The sequence below is a fragment of the Phyllostomus discolor genome, chromosome 9 (genome assembly GCF_004126475.2).
Source record: "Phyllostomus discolor isolate MPI-MPIP mPhyDis1 chromosome 9, mPhyDis1.pri.v3, whole genome shotgun sequence".
Classification (NCBI taxonomy): Eukaryota; Metazoa; Chordata; class Mammalia; order Chiroptera; family Phyllostomidae; genus Phyllostomus; species Phyllostomus discolor.
Window position 1 is genome coordinate 19,883,536 of NC_040911.2, and position 13,674 is coordinate 19,897,209.

Consider the following 13,674-nt stretch of genomic DNA (forward strand, 5'->3'; position numbering starts at 1 on the left):
CCTTTTTAAGCTCATATCCAGGCCCCATTAAGACGGGTGTAAACCAGGATTTGTTGTGAGGCTTAGATACATCTCAGAAACAGGTGAAGTCCACGTTGATAGTCTCCACTATCACAGAATACCCAACGTTGCCTCTAAATTCTCCACATATCACAAAAATCTTAGAATCACAAAAATTCTGTGTGTGTGGGAGGGGAGTCCCACTGCAATCTTACTGGGAAGGTACAGAAGTTATTTTCATTATTTCCGTTGTACTCCAAATGAAAAAGCCAAGTTCCTACTGTGATGAAACTAGTCACTAGTAAAGGAAAGCTCGAGCCCTAGTCCAGTCTGGAGTGAGACCTCTGATTTTGTACCAGTCTTCTCAGCAGGATTGGCAACCACTCTGCTCGAACTCCTTGTGCATGTTACAGTGTTAAAACAATTTTCTCTAATTCGCAGATAGGATTCAAAGGAACAGCGGTTCTCCAACTTGAGTGCGTATCGGTGTCGGTGCTTGTCAATATTCAGATAGACTCGGAGGGTCAAGCGTGGGGCTCCGTCAATCTGAATGTCACCTCTCTTGGCAGAAGACGCCCTGCGGCCGACACTGTTTAATAGCAGTAGCCTCGGACCAGTCACCATCAACCCGCCTCACGGTCGAGCCGGCTGCGCCCTCGGACAAGGTGTCACCATCACCTCGCACCCGGCCTGCGGCCAGGAAACTGCTTCCTAGCTGGTTCCGCTACACACGTGGTCGCCCGGGGCAGCCACAAGGTCAACGCCAAAGGCCAAAGTAAATGTGTAGCCAATGCCTGGGTGGAAGCTGGAACAGGTTTAATCACTTATTTTTAAGTTTAACTCTAAAAATAATACTTAAAAAGAAAAAGTAACCACCCCCACCTCCCGCAAAAGGAGGTTTGCGCCCGGAGGTGAAAGCGAGGGGCGGTACTTCCGGGTTAACTAGGCTGGCTCCCTTGACCTTCCTCGCCGCTCAGCCATTTTGTCCCAGTCAGTCCGGAGGCTGCGGCTGCAGAGGAACCACCTGGGAGCTGCGAAGATGTTGTCCGTGCGCGTCGCCGCGGCCGTGGCCCGCGCCCTCCCTCGGCGAGCCGGGCTGGTGAGCGCGAGGCATCAGAGGGTGGAAGGTGGCCCGGTGGGGACTGCAGTGAGTTGGTCGTGCTGCGGCAGTTTGGGAGCTCTTCTGCAAAGAGGGTGAGGGGCTGTGGCGGACGCCGCCATCTTGCTCTGTTGGCTGCTCCAGCCTGGCCGCACAGGGCAGGGCAGGGCGGGCGGCGAAAGGGCCCTTGCGTTCATCATCGGTGCGGGATGGTGCAAAGTGGTGCAGGAAAGGTAGTGACCTTGATGCTGTCCGGAGATGGGGACTCAGGAGAATTTCCGTCTTCAGTTGAGAGCGGTCTTCGAGGGGTCTTGGGGGAAGGAAAGGGCTTGGGCGCAGTCCGAAGCCTGCTCCGGAACCCCGAGGCCGGGCCGGGCTGATTCTCCGGCACTCCCTCGCTGAAGGTCAGGCGACCTGGGGAAGCCTGACATTGTATGAAGGTCAGCGGGTCCCGGCTTTCCACCTCTGCCTGGAGGTCGGTTCAGAGGAGAGCAATAAAGGTGATTTTCTGAATGCCTAAGTAGGTGATCTCTTAGTGCTGAGTACTGAAACGGTTGTGAAAACAGCGCACGGGGGCAAGTATGCATTTCATGTGGCCGCTGCCGTGATAACAGTGAAGCTGGCTTCTATGTTGTCTTCTACCAGACGACGTTGCTTTGTGGTACTTGGACATGTTTTAAGATTTCGTCCTTGAGGAATTGTTAGTGATCCAGAAGTCAAGGAGAATAGAACATAGGTTGGAGAATATCTGTAAAGGTCAATGCCCTTCATTACCTCTCTGGAAGTTAACCTACTTAAATCCTATGTAAGCATTTCTACACTTTCCCTTTTCCATGTTAAAATTGGTCTCAGTTTGAAAGGTAAACATACTGGACATGGTGCTGCGCTAACACAACCACTGGTAGCACTCTGGGTTTCTTTTAGGAAAAAACATTTTAACAATTTTCATCCAGGTCCTGTGGAAACTTCAGAATGGACCGTGGCCAATCACAGTATTAAACTTTGGAGAAGGAGGGGCCCGTACATGATACAGATTGAAGGCAGTTAAAAAAAAAAAGTTGCATATGCCATGCCTCAATTTCCAACATTGACAGTTTTTTGTTTGCTCGATTTTTAAAATTTGTTTTTTTAAATAGGTAATCTATTGAATTTGCACCTTTTAGGAAGCAGTTTGTCTTACTGACAATTTCCCCAAATCACATGAGATATCCCTAGAGTGGAAATAGTACTACTTACGCATTTAAAGGGAAAGATACTTTGTTAACTGTTGCATATACTTACAGTGTACCAGAAATCGCATAATAGATTTTCACATATCTAAAGTTAGTTTCTTATCTGCCTAATTGTCTTCCAATTTTAAGCATCTATAAATAATAATTAGAGTATAATTAGTATTTTAATTGATAACTTGGTCAAACTAAGCCTTCGTTCAAGCTTGCCAGTTTTACAAAGGCCTTTTTAAAAATCAGATTGAACCCTGACTGGTGTGGCTCAGTGGGTTGGGTGTTGTCCTGCAAACTGAGAGGTCACAGTTTGTTTCCCAGGCACTTGCCTGGGTTGGTTGCAGGCCAGGTCTGCGGTTGAGGGCGTGCAAGAGGCAACTGGTCCATGTTTCTCTTGCACATGGATTTCTCTCTCTCCTTCCCTTCCTCTCTCTCTAAAAATAAATAAGTAAATTTTTTAAAAAATCAGATTTAAAAAAATGTTCTTGCCCTAGGTCTCCAAAAATGCTTTGGGATCATCCTTCATTGCTGCAAGGAACCTCCATGCCTCCAACACTCGTGTCCAGAAGTCCGGTGAGTCATTTCTAAGTGTATAGCGCACTTGACTACTTTCTTAGTAAATGAAAAGTAAGTTACATAGTTGTTGCAGATTTTTTTTTCCCCTATTCCTTTTTTTGGTCAGTTTTAGTTACTACGGAATCTCAGATTCTTAACCTGCATTGTGCCATTTAGTTCTCTCTTGGTAGGTTTGCTTGTTCTAGTGAAGTAAACTACAGTTACTTATTTTTCTTTTGATGTTACTACAGCTTCTTTGTTCTGATAACATTCCCTTGTGTGGAAACAGAATGCACACATATCAGGTGGTGGGCACATTTTCTCATCTATGAAAGATTCTCCTCTCTTGGAAAACATTACACGAAGTGTGCAGTTTTTACCTCTGTGTTTCAAGGGTAGTAGCTGCTAATCTATTAATCTCTAGAATTTGCACATTGCAAATTCTAGAGATGAGTGGGGGGGGGTAATCACAGAAACAAAAGGAGTACAAGATAGAAAATATTTCTTTTAAGGGTATTGCTTAATTTTACTACTTCCTTGTCTGTTTCACATTTGTCTTGTGAAGTTTTCTCTCAGTCACTTGGGTTCATTTTCACAGTGATAGGTATTGAGTTTTTTTGAATAGAACCATATTGCATTTTAGAATGTAATTTCATTATTGTGATCATAAAGCTATAGTACTTATGTTATTGGGGAAATAGGTTTTGAAAACATACTGGGGCTAGATATTTTTGCGATAACACTGTCCTTTCTCAACAGGCACCGCTGAGATGTCCTCTATTCTTGAAGAGCGCATTCTTGGAGCTGATACCTCTGTTGACCTTGAAGAGACTGGGCGTGTCTTAAGTATTGGTGATGGTATTGCCCGAGTACATGGGCTGAGGAATGTTCAAGCAGAAGAAATGGTAGAGTTTTCTTCAGGCCTAAAGGTAAATTATAAAATGAGGTTTGGCTGTTTTAGCACTGGTGTCTTCATTCATTTAGTAAATCAGAGATTATGTCAGATTTTTTTTAACTTTTAAGTCTCAGTCTGCCTCAGGGTTTTGTGGTCATTGTCATAGATTGTGGAAATAAATTTAAGTGCTTTTCCTCTAGGAACCAGTGTATACAAATCATAGCCATTAATTTCTAAATATGTAGTTTAGTAAATCTTCACCCAAATTTTAAGACATTCAGGTCTGTCCTTCGTAGGTATTAAGATCATTTTAAGCAAAAGCATTTGATAACGTCGACTAAATTCATTTCTGGTTGAAAGTTTGAAGTCATTGATTGACTTTGTGTTTCTAGCTCAAGTACACCTGTCCGCGAGAGGTGAGTTAGTGATGTAGCTGTTAGAAGCTCTTTGGCAATCCAAGTCCACTTCTGTTAGGTTGAGCCTAGTTGGCTAGTACAATGAGAAATACAAGTTTTAGGAGTCCTGGGTCCTCCGAGGAAACTAGAGTCTGATCTCTAGATGGACTGGGGCCAGTAGGGTTATCTGCTAAGTCCTCTGCTAAGGAAAGATGAAAGATGGTCTTGGTCCTCGTGGCTGATACATGGTTATGGAAAAAGCCATTAAATGTGGGAGATTAATCATAAAGACAAAAGTTTAAAATTTTAACTTGAGTGTATGTGTCTTGTATATCTTTGAAAGATTAGGCTGAAATTGATGAGCTCGAATTTCTTTCTAGCTTTTAAGAGTCTTGACTGATGCTCTGTCCAATAGAACTTTCTGTGGTGAGGGAAATATTCTGTGTCTGCTGTTACAATACGGTAACTAGTATACGTATGAGACTACTGAGCATGTAATGTTTTATGGCTGGTGGACTGAATTTTTTAAATCTGACTTGGTTTAAATTTAATAAGCCACAGGGGGTTAGTGACTATTGAAATCAGAGATTTAGACTAAAAGATTCAGTATTTCTGATGATTGTGATACTCCTCTTTACTTATTCTAAGTACTCCTCCAGGTCTTTCATTACTGACCAGACTCGGGTCCTGGAATAGCCCTTTGGTTTTAGTTATGATTTAGGGACCTATAATCTTAGCATTTTGAAATGTGGTTGTAATGATGACAGACTATCCAGTACTATTATATCACAAATATTTGATTTTGATTGGGTAGCTTTTAATTTCACTTCTATTAACAAGTAGAGGTTTTCGTTGGATAATCAAACTGTTTATGGAGCTTCTTACAGATCAAAAGATGTAAGTCAGGTGTGTCTTAAAATTTCCAGTTGAGCTTGATACTTTATTTTATACTAGTTACCCAGCTCAAAAGCCATAGTCAAAGGAAATGTAGTGGCAGAAGCTTAACATGCTCAATTTCATTGCTTCCATGTGTTCTTTGAGGATGTGATAGAGAGTTCGTTAGGTTTTTATAATGTTATTCTAAGATCATTCAAGGGAACATATTGGCATTTTAAAAGTTTTAACCGAAGGAGGTCGTTTATTGGGAAAACACTTGAGGGAATTAGAGGTGAAGGACACCACTGCTTCTTTCCCCCGGCTGTGTTCGTATCATGTGGTGTTGCCGTGTGGGGAGAGGAGCCACGCACGCTGGCTTCTGTGGTGTTCACCTGTGTCTTTCGTGCAGGGTATGTCTCTGAACCTGGAACCCGACAATGTTGGTGTCGTCGTGTTTGGGAATGACAAGCTAATTAAGGAAGGAGACATTGTGAAGCGAACAGGAGCCATTGTGGACGTTCCCGTTGGCGAGGAGCTGTTGGGTCGTGTAGTAGATGCCCTGGGGAATGCCATTGATGGAAAGGTAGGTTTATCGTTAATTAGGTGCTTCTCTGCTTTCTAACAAGTATCAAAACTGATCGTTCTGGGGTTCCTTCTTATTGTTTAACAGGGTCCAATTGGTTCCAAGACGCGTAGGCGAGTTGGCCTGAAAGCCCCTGGGATCATTCCTCGAATCTCTGTGCGGGAACCAATGCAGACTGGCATTAAGGCTGTGGATAGTTTGGTGCCGATTGGTCGTGGTCAGCGTGAGCTGATTATTGGTGACCGACAGACTGGGTAAAGACTACTCCATAGCTTATTAAAAGTTCTGACTAAAATTGGCTCTGAAAAGATGACTTTTTGGTGTTGAAAATGGTAAATGTTTTGGATACAATGAGGAGAGTAGAATGGGATGTGTGGAGTAGTTGTAGTAGTGACATTTTAATGGGGAAATTCTTTGAAATATTTATTTAGTAAGATTTATGTTTACTCTCTTTTTAAAGCAAAACGTCGATTGCTATTGACACAATCATTAACCAGAAACGTTTCAATGATGGAACTGATGAAAAGAAGAAGCTATACTGTATCTATGTTGCTATTGGTCAGAAGAGATCCACTGTTGCCCAGTTGGTGAAGAGGCTTACAGATGCAGGTATTAAACTTGGGAGTCCTACAGTAGCCGATCTTAGGATAGTGTCTACTTAACGGAGGCTGATTTTAATTGCTCCCTAGTGAACTTTATAGTAATATAAATAATAGGTAAAACAAAACAATATGTAAAAATAGCATAAAATAATACACTTTAAGGTTTCATCAATTTCTTATCAAAGTAGAAGCTGTTGGATTAATTTTTTTTAATGTGCATATTGATTTTAGAAAGGGGGGAAGAAACATTGATGTGAGAAACTTTTTGGTGTTGAAAATGGTAAATGCTGAAAAAGAGAAATATAGATTGATTGTTTCTTTGGCGCCTCGACTGGGGACCAAACCCATAACCCAGGCATGTGCCCTGACTGGGAATTGCACCTGTGACCTTGCATTTTACAGGATGATGCTCCAGCCAACTGAGCCACACAGGCCAGGGCTCATTAATCTGAACAGTAACTTAGTAAAAGCACTTAGACCATTTAATTACAGTAGCTTCTACTTTTAAAATCCCATTATTGACAACCTTGTAAACCTTAAAATCTGTGATCTTTTCAGATGCCATGAAGTATACCATTGTGGTTTCGGCTACTGCTTCGGATGCTGCCCCACTGCAGTACCTGGCTCCTTATTCTGGCTGTTCCATGGGAGAATATTTTAGGGATAATGGCAAGCATGCTTTGATCATCTACGATGACTTATCCAAACAGGTAAAAGAAATGTATTTTTAGACTCTGTTTGTATGTTTGCACCACAGGGAAAGGCGACGAATGTGGAGTGTCTCTGACAGGTGAATTTCGCAACCCTTTTCTGTACTGTAGGCTGTTGCTTATCGTCAGATGTCTTTGCTGCTGCGCCGGCCCCCTGGTCGCGAGGCCTACCCTGGTGATGTGTTCTACCTGCACTCCCGTCTGCTGGAGAGAGCAGCCAAGATGAACGACTCCTTTGGTGGGGGCTCCTTGACTGCTTTACCAGTCATAGAAACACAGGCTGGTGATGTGTCTGCTTACATTCCAACGAATGTCATTTCCATCACTGACGGACAGGTATTCTTTTTGTGCTTAATATAAAGGTAAAAGGATGATTCTGAGGCATTTGTTGAAACTGGTGGCAATGAACTGATTTTGTTAAAAGCCTTTTGTATTTTCAGCACGGAAAATTTCAAATGTATGCACAACTAAGGAAGGTAGTATAGCAAAACCCCGTGTATTTCTCACTCGCTTATCAGTTCGTGGTAGAGAGTACTTTATTGTTGCTTCATTCAGACCCACTAATATTCTTCCCCCTGGGTAATTTTAAACAAACCCCAGAGATCATATCACTTGACCTGTATGTATTTTAATAAAATAGGTTACTTTTTTTCCTGTCATGCACATCTCCTAGTTTCAGCAATGAAATATGTAGGTTGGTTTGGGTTATGAAAGATTGGAGGGGCTCTTTACCATAAGAAATCATTTAGCATTCTTCCTCATTGTTTTTGGGCTTTAGTTTTTTGGCAGTGTCTTAATTTTGAAATACTGACTTTTTAAAAAAAAGTTTGCTAGCATGTGCATTCTCCTTGAATTGTAGATCTTCTTGGAAACAGAATTGTTCTACAAAGGTATTCGCCCTGCCATTAACGTTGGTTTGTCTGTGTCCCGTGTTGGATCTGCTGCCCAGACCCGGGCCATGAAGCAGGTAATGTGCTTTACTTTGAGGGGGATGGGTATCATTAGGTTAAAATCAAAGTATATGGTGCTCTGTGTCATTCACCAAGTTAAGCACTTTGGTATTGTATGAGTTAACCAGTTCTGTGTTGCAGGTGGCAGGTACCATGAAGCTGGAATTGGCTCAGTATCGTGAAGTTGCTGCTTTTGCGCAGTTCGGTTCTGATCTCGATGCTGCCACTCAGCAACTCTTGAGTCGTGGTGTGCGCCTGACTGAGTTGCTGAAGCAAGGACAGTATTGTGAGTTCTTTTTGGTCAAGTTCCTACTGTGGGGAAATACCACGTAGCTTCCTATAAGCTGTAATATGTGCTGTTGTCTCTAATCAGAGGTACTGCCTTTTGAGTGTAATTGATGCCTGTTTTTAACTAAAGTGCAGTCCTTATTTAAATGTAAATGATACAAACTTAGTAACTAGCAAAACTTACTAAATATATTCAGTACCTTTCTTTGGGGAATTAGGACTTAATAGATGCTCTTACCCCCTTCCCTGCCCCGCTATATGAGTGTAGAATTTGGCAAATTTAAAAGAGTGTTAGTATGTATTTATGTTACAAAATTTCAGCCAATTATTTGTATCCAAAACCATGCTTATGGACTGTGCCCATATATTACATTTGGGGCTTGTAAGTATAAGAAAAATACTGTTTCTTGGGGAGGGAAGTAGAAGGGAGTTTCTCACTGAGAACATGAGAAGTAAGTGATATGCAGAGACATGTTAATGGAGGAAAAAGAGAGTGTCTCCGACTTTGGTAACATGGCATTTATTTCAACAACTCATTGGCATCCTTTTTCCCCCCAGCTCCCATGGCTATTGAAGAGCAGGTGGCTGTTATTTATGCTGGTGTACGGGGTTACCTAGATAAACTGGAGCCCAGTAAGATCACAAAGTTTGAGAATGCTTTCTTGTCTCATGTTGTCAGCCAACACCAAGCTCTGTTGGGCACTATCAGGTATGAACACAGTGGATGGCCACTTTTTGTGGGTTTTAAGATAAAAAGTCTTGCTAAAATTCTTTCAAATTTTGTAGTTATTGAATTTTTGTCCATGTCAGGACTGATGATCTGCTTTTATTTCCAAATAGGGCTGACGGAAAGATTTCAGAACAGTCTGATGCAAAGCTGAAAGAGATTGTAACAAACTTCTTGGCTGGATTTGAAGCTTAAACTCCTATGGATTCACGTGAAATACCAGTTGGGTTTTGTCATTGTTTCTCCTAGTAATCAGTTCATTTGTAAAAGGGTTACTGTCATACTCCAGATGTACAGAAATCACCTTAAAAATAAAGGTTCCACATTGTTTGGTGGTTTTCTGTAGTTTGAGTGATTCTTTAAAAAGAACTGAGATTACTTTGTGGAATTGGTAGACATGCTTTTTAGCTTATTTTACTTGATTTGCAATCTAAGTGGGCTTACCTAGGTAAATCACAGCTAAGTTCTTCATAAGATTTTAGAATGCTGTGTATTCATTAAAGAGAAATTCATTAACTGGTTAATTGGATATATGTGGCAAAGTCACATTTAATAATGAGTAGCCTCAGTGGCTTCTCTGTATAAAAAAGGTAAAGAAGGAAAGAATAGGACATTGGAAATTTTTGAAAGATTGGGACAAAAATTGAGAAGGGATATCAGAATGAATAGAATTGTGAATGCTTATCAATATCTTATTGTGTCATTAGTTAACATGCTTTGTTGAAGGAGCTCTTAATTACAGTGTAATGAAGTTAGTTTTTATGGTTAGTACTTTTGGTTTTATTTAGGAAATCTTGATAGTGACAAAGATAACTGTATTTTATAAGAGTTTTAAAGGTTTGCTTTTGTCATCAAAGAGGTGAATTCATGTCATAGGGTTCTCCAGAGAACTACAACAAAGAGGATGTATTTCGTGGAGGCTGGCAAGGTGGAATGGGCGGGTTGGTAGGTTGGAGGCCCAGGAATAGTTGTGACTTGAGGTAGAATTCCGTTCTCTGTGGACCTCAGGTTTTTCTCTTAAGGCTTCGGGACCCACCCACAGTATGGAAAGGAATAAGCTTTACTCAAAGCCTACTGATAATTTTAAGTGTTAATCATGTCTAAAAAGTCTGCACAGCAGTATCTGGACTGGTATTTGACCAAAAACTGGGTACCACAGCCTCGCCAAGTTGACATGCAAGATTGACCATCACAGTCTGCCTGGAGTTACAGTTTTGTGTAGAGGTCAGGAGTCCTTTTCGTTTTTCTTTTCCATGTGCATGTCCATTTTTTTAGTTCTGGTTATTAAATGGTCTTCCCCACCCCACACTCAACCTGTTACCATGCCACCTGTGTCCTATTTGTGGCCCTTTTCCCTTGTAGTTTTGCTGAGCCAGAGCCCAGCCCACCCTATTGCAGCAACAAATGAGGAGAAACAAATTCTGAGATTCACATGTTTTTAAATGAATAACTCACAGACCAGTGAAATAGAACTCACAGGTACCAGGCTGTTCTCACCAGGTGTGCCTAAATACTTGGCCTGATGGCCCTCCCTCCTGTGTGCCAGCCAGACGGCTGTCAAATGTTTTTCGATAGCCTATCATGGGGGAATGGTGAAGGTCTGAGAAAACCAGTATTGGTTAATAATATGCAGTTTATATTGAAGTTTCCTCAGATATGTCAAGTATCTTTTATAATAATTTTTTCATCAGAACCCAAGCAAAAGTATATTATCTGTTTTGTCTATTTTAAAAATTACTTAAATCTAGAATTTTTTATCGATCTTTTTGTTTGCCATGACTGAATTTTTTGAGGAGTCAACTAGTCCTTTGGAATATCTTGTATTTTGAATTCAATTGGGATCTCATACCAGATCCAATCTTTTGTTACTCATATTGTTCCTGTTTGGGCCGTTGTGGGCTCTTTCAGCGGGCTCCTGTGTTCGTGCACACGCTCCAGTTTTGTGTGTGTAGGTGTGCCTTCTGGAACTACAAGATCTCCAGGCTTACTTTACGTATTTTCCTGCTCCCAGTCCTAGAAACAGTCCTGTTCTTGGGGTCTCCTGTGGCTTTAGCTAGTTGGTGGGTACCCCTTGCCAGGTTTGCCCCTGCTTCCTGGAAGAGGGGGATGAGACCAGGGGAACTGAAGTAAAAGTTGATATTGCTATTAGGGGTCCGAGAGTTCATTTGGGTTCTCTGGTTGGCTTCATCATGTATTTAATACATGGGAAAATACCTTTCTTGAGGTGTTTTGCAACTATCTTGGGGAGGTAACATCCAAGAATAGAAATTAAAGAAGAGCATAAGGATATCGTATTAAGGGCTAGTTTGTGTGGCAGAGTTGAGTTCTAGAATTTTAAGAAGCGGCCACACAGGGGAGTGGTGATGGGGTGGAACTGGAGCAGGAGGAAGCATGAGCTGATAGTGTAGGAGACCATTCTGCATGGAGTGGGCCCAGTCCCAGTGGCAGACATTTATTGCAAAATAACTTCCTAAAAACCGTGCTAAACCTTCCAAGGACCAGTGTAACCAATTTTGCCTTTTCATTTGCAAATATCCCTCTTCTGTGATGTGATTAGTGGCATTGGCTCCTTTGTTTTCTGCAAAAGGTAACCACCTAAAGCGAACCCATGCATAGTAAATGAGGACCATCCTGTAATGTCCCGAGAAACCCAATAAAGGCTGGTCACAGCAAGGGTCAAGGCTTTTGCTCAGCTTGAGAGAAAAGCCATGCTGTCCCTTTTCTTCCACCAGACTTGGTAGTTCGTGTGAATGTCACATTTCATCCATAATGGTGTGGACACTGCGGGCCTGTGTCTGCATCAAGATAGCCCACAAAGCTTGAGCTAAGACAGGGTGGCAGGACAGAGAAGAGGTGAGCTGGCATGGGGGGGAGGGTAGGAAGCTGGGGGATGAGATGGGGAAGGCCAGGGTGGGTCCAGACTGGGAAGGTCTTTTGAAGGACAGGCAGAGGCTTTTGGGATGTAATTCTGACAGGCAATAGGGACAGTTGGTGGCTTTGTGAGGAGAGACACGAAGCAATGTTTTAAGGGTGAAAGATTAAGAGTAACCTGAAATGAGGTTGGATTGGCAGAGGGAAGGAGGAAGAGGGACGTAGGTACCAGGTTTTGGACAGCATAAAAGGAAATGTGATTTTAGTGGGCATTTGTTACTTTTATTACCCACTGCTATTCCATTTCAGGGAAAAGATGCCTGAATACCTCTGGGGAAACCCTCTCTCTTCATTGCTGAGAGTATACGTGGATATAACTTTTCTGGAAAGCATTTTGGCAGTATATTTCAAGAACCTTAAAAATGTTTATATTCTTCAACGTGTAATTCCACCATGAGGAACTTTAACAAAGGTTTATATAAAAGATATTTTGTCATCATAATTCTAAAAACATTAGGGAAATGCTAAGAAAGTATCAGTATACCCACCTGAGGGGAAATTATGCAAAAAATAAAACAATATTTGAGTTTTAATAATGTGGGGTTTGTAATAAACTCACATGGTACAAATTCAGAGGCCTAACTTGGCATGAAGTGAAAAATTGGTCTCCTTCCCTTCTGTCCCTCAGCCCCATCCCTTCTGAGGAGGCGATCTAAAATCGTGTGTCATCCTCCCTCCTCGTCCAGACATACTCGATGATTGTTCTGTATCCACACATAAGGAGCTTCCTTATTTTTTGCGCTGTAGTATGATTTCATTGCTGCGGTGCATCATACCACACTGAGGTCATTGTTTATGGAAGGACTTTCGGTTGCTTCATGTCTGCTAGAACAACGATACTGCTGTGGGTAACTACATACATACTTCACTTTGCACAGGAGGGATATGTTTAGAGGGAAAAGTCTTCAACATGGAAATGTTGGGTCAAAAGCTAGGTGCATGTCAAATTTTGATGACGGCCAAATTTCTCTTCACAAAGACTTAATTTAACATGAAAGAGTGTTTTTGGTCTACACTGTGCTGTCAAGTTTTTTGTTAGGAAAGATTCATTTAAGGACTTAGGAAATACTAAGCTAAAAAAATAAGACTCCACATTTAATGTACAGTAGAAACCTAACCATGCAAATGTATATTATTTGAAGAGTATGCCAAAATAGGAATGGGTTATCTTAAATGTATCGACCATTAAAATTCATTATTTCATAATTGCTGTAATAGTGTTAGTTTAACTTTGTTAGTGAAATGTCCTGAATTTGTCATAGACCCCTGAATACAGTACACATTTACTTGTCTTTTTGGACCCAAGCCCTACACCAGTGAGCCAGCTGTACTTTTTACTTAAAACACCTGTCCAGGTGATAGGCTTAATAAATGAGAAACGAACACTTTCCAGCAGCTTCAACAAATATTTGCAATTTGCAACCTTGCCACCAGGGGGTGGGAGAGTTAAAATGAAACCTTAGCCTTGAAAATCCAGCACAATGTACCACGAAAGCTTGTAAGATTTGAAAAAATATGTATTTGAAAATTGAAACTTAGATAATTGGAATTGTATCTAAAGTGTTTGTACCCAAATCTTCCCCAAAACTTACAGGAAAAGTCTTGTCCTTCAGCTTCTTTCATCTCCCGGTTACACTATTTCTTACCTCTCCTGCTGAGGGTTAGCCTGTCTTCCCGTTGCCCTCCCCGTCTCTGCTGCCTCCTGGTGGTGCTGCCGGGCATCCTTGACTTGTAACTGCTTTCCAAAGCGATGAACCATCAGATGGACGGATGCATGCCCTTGAAGTCACCCAGGGCTGGAGGCCCCCTTTCCATCCTTGTAGTTGTGGGACTGGGGGTG

General features: G+C 41.7%; 1 protein-coding gene and 1 long non-coding RNA gene across 2 annotated transcripts; one reads left to right on the forward strand and one right to left on the reverse strand.

The window, feature by feature from the left end:
• The first annotated feature begins 931 nt into the window (after positions 1–931).
• Positions 932–9,248, forward strand: ATP5F1A (ATP synthase F1 subunit alpha). Its single transcript, XM_028523913.2, has 12 exons — positions 932–1,099; positions 2,817–2,895; positions 3,637–3,806; positions 5,453–5,626; positions 5,714–5,880; positions 6,087–6,235; positions 6,787–6,938; positions 7,050–7,274; positions 7,798–7,905; positions 8,030–8,174; positions 8,735–8,885; positions 9,017–9,248. Exons 1-12 carry the CDS (start codon positions 1,040–1,042, stop codon positions 9,096–9,098), a joined length of 1,662 nt encoding a protein of 553 aa, XP_028379714.1. The 5' UTR covers positions 932–1,039; the 3' UTR covers positions 9,099–9,248.
• LOC118496668 lies at positions 3,000–3,542 on the reverse strand. The gene is made up of 2 exons (XR_004899225.1): positions 3,176–3,542; positions 3,000–3,131 (listed from the first exon to the last, which is right to left on the reverse strand). It is a non-coding gene; the product is annotated as an uncharacterized LOC118496668 (long non-coding RNA).
• Positions 9,249–13,674: the final 4,426 nt, after the last annotated feature.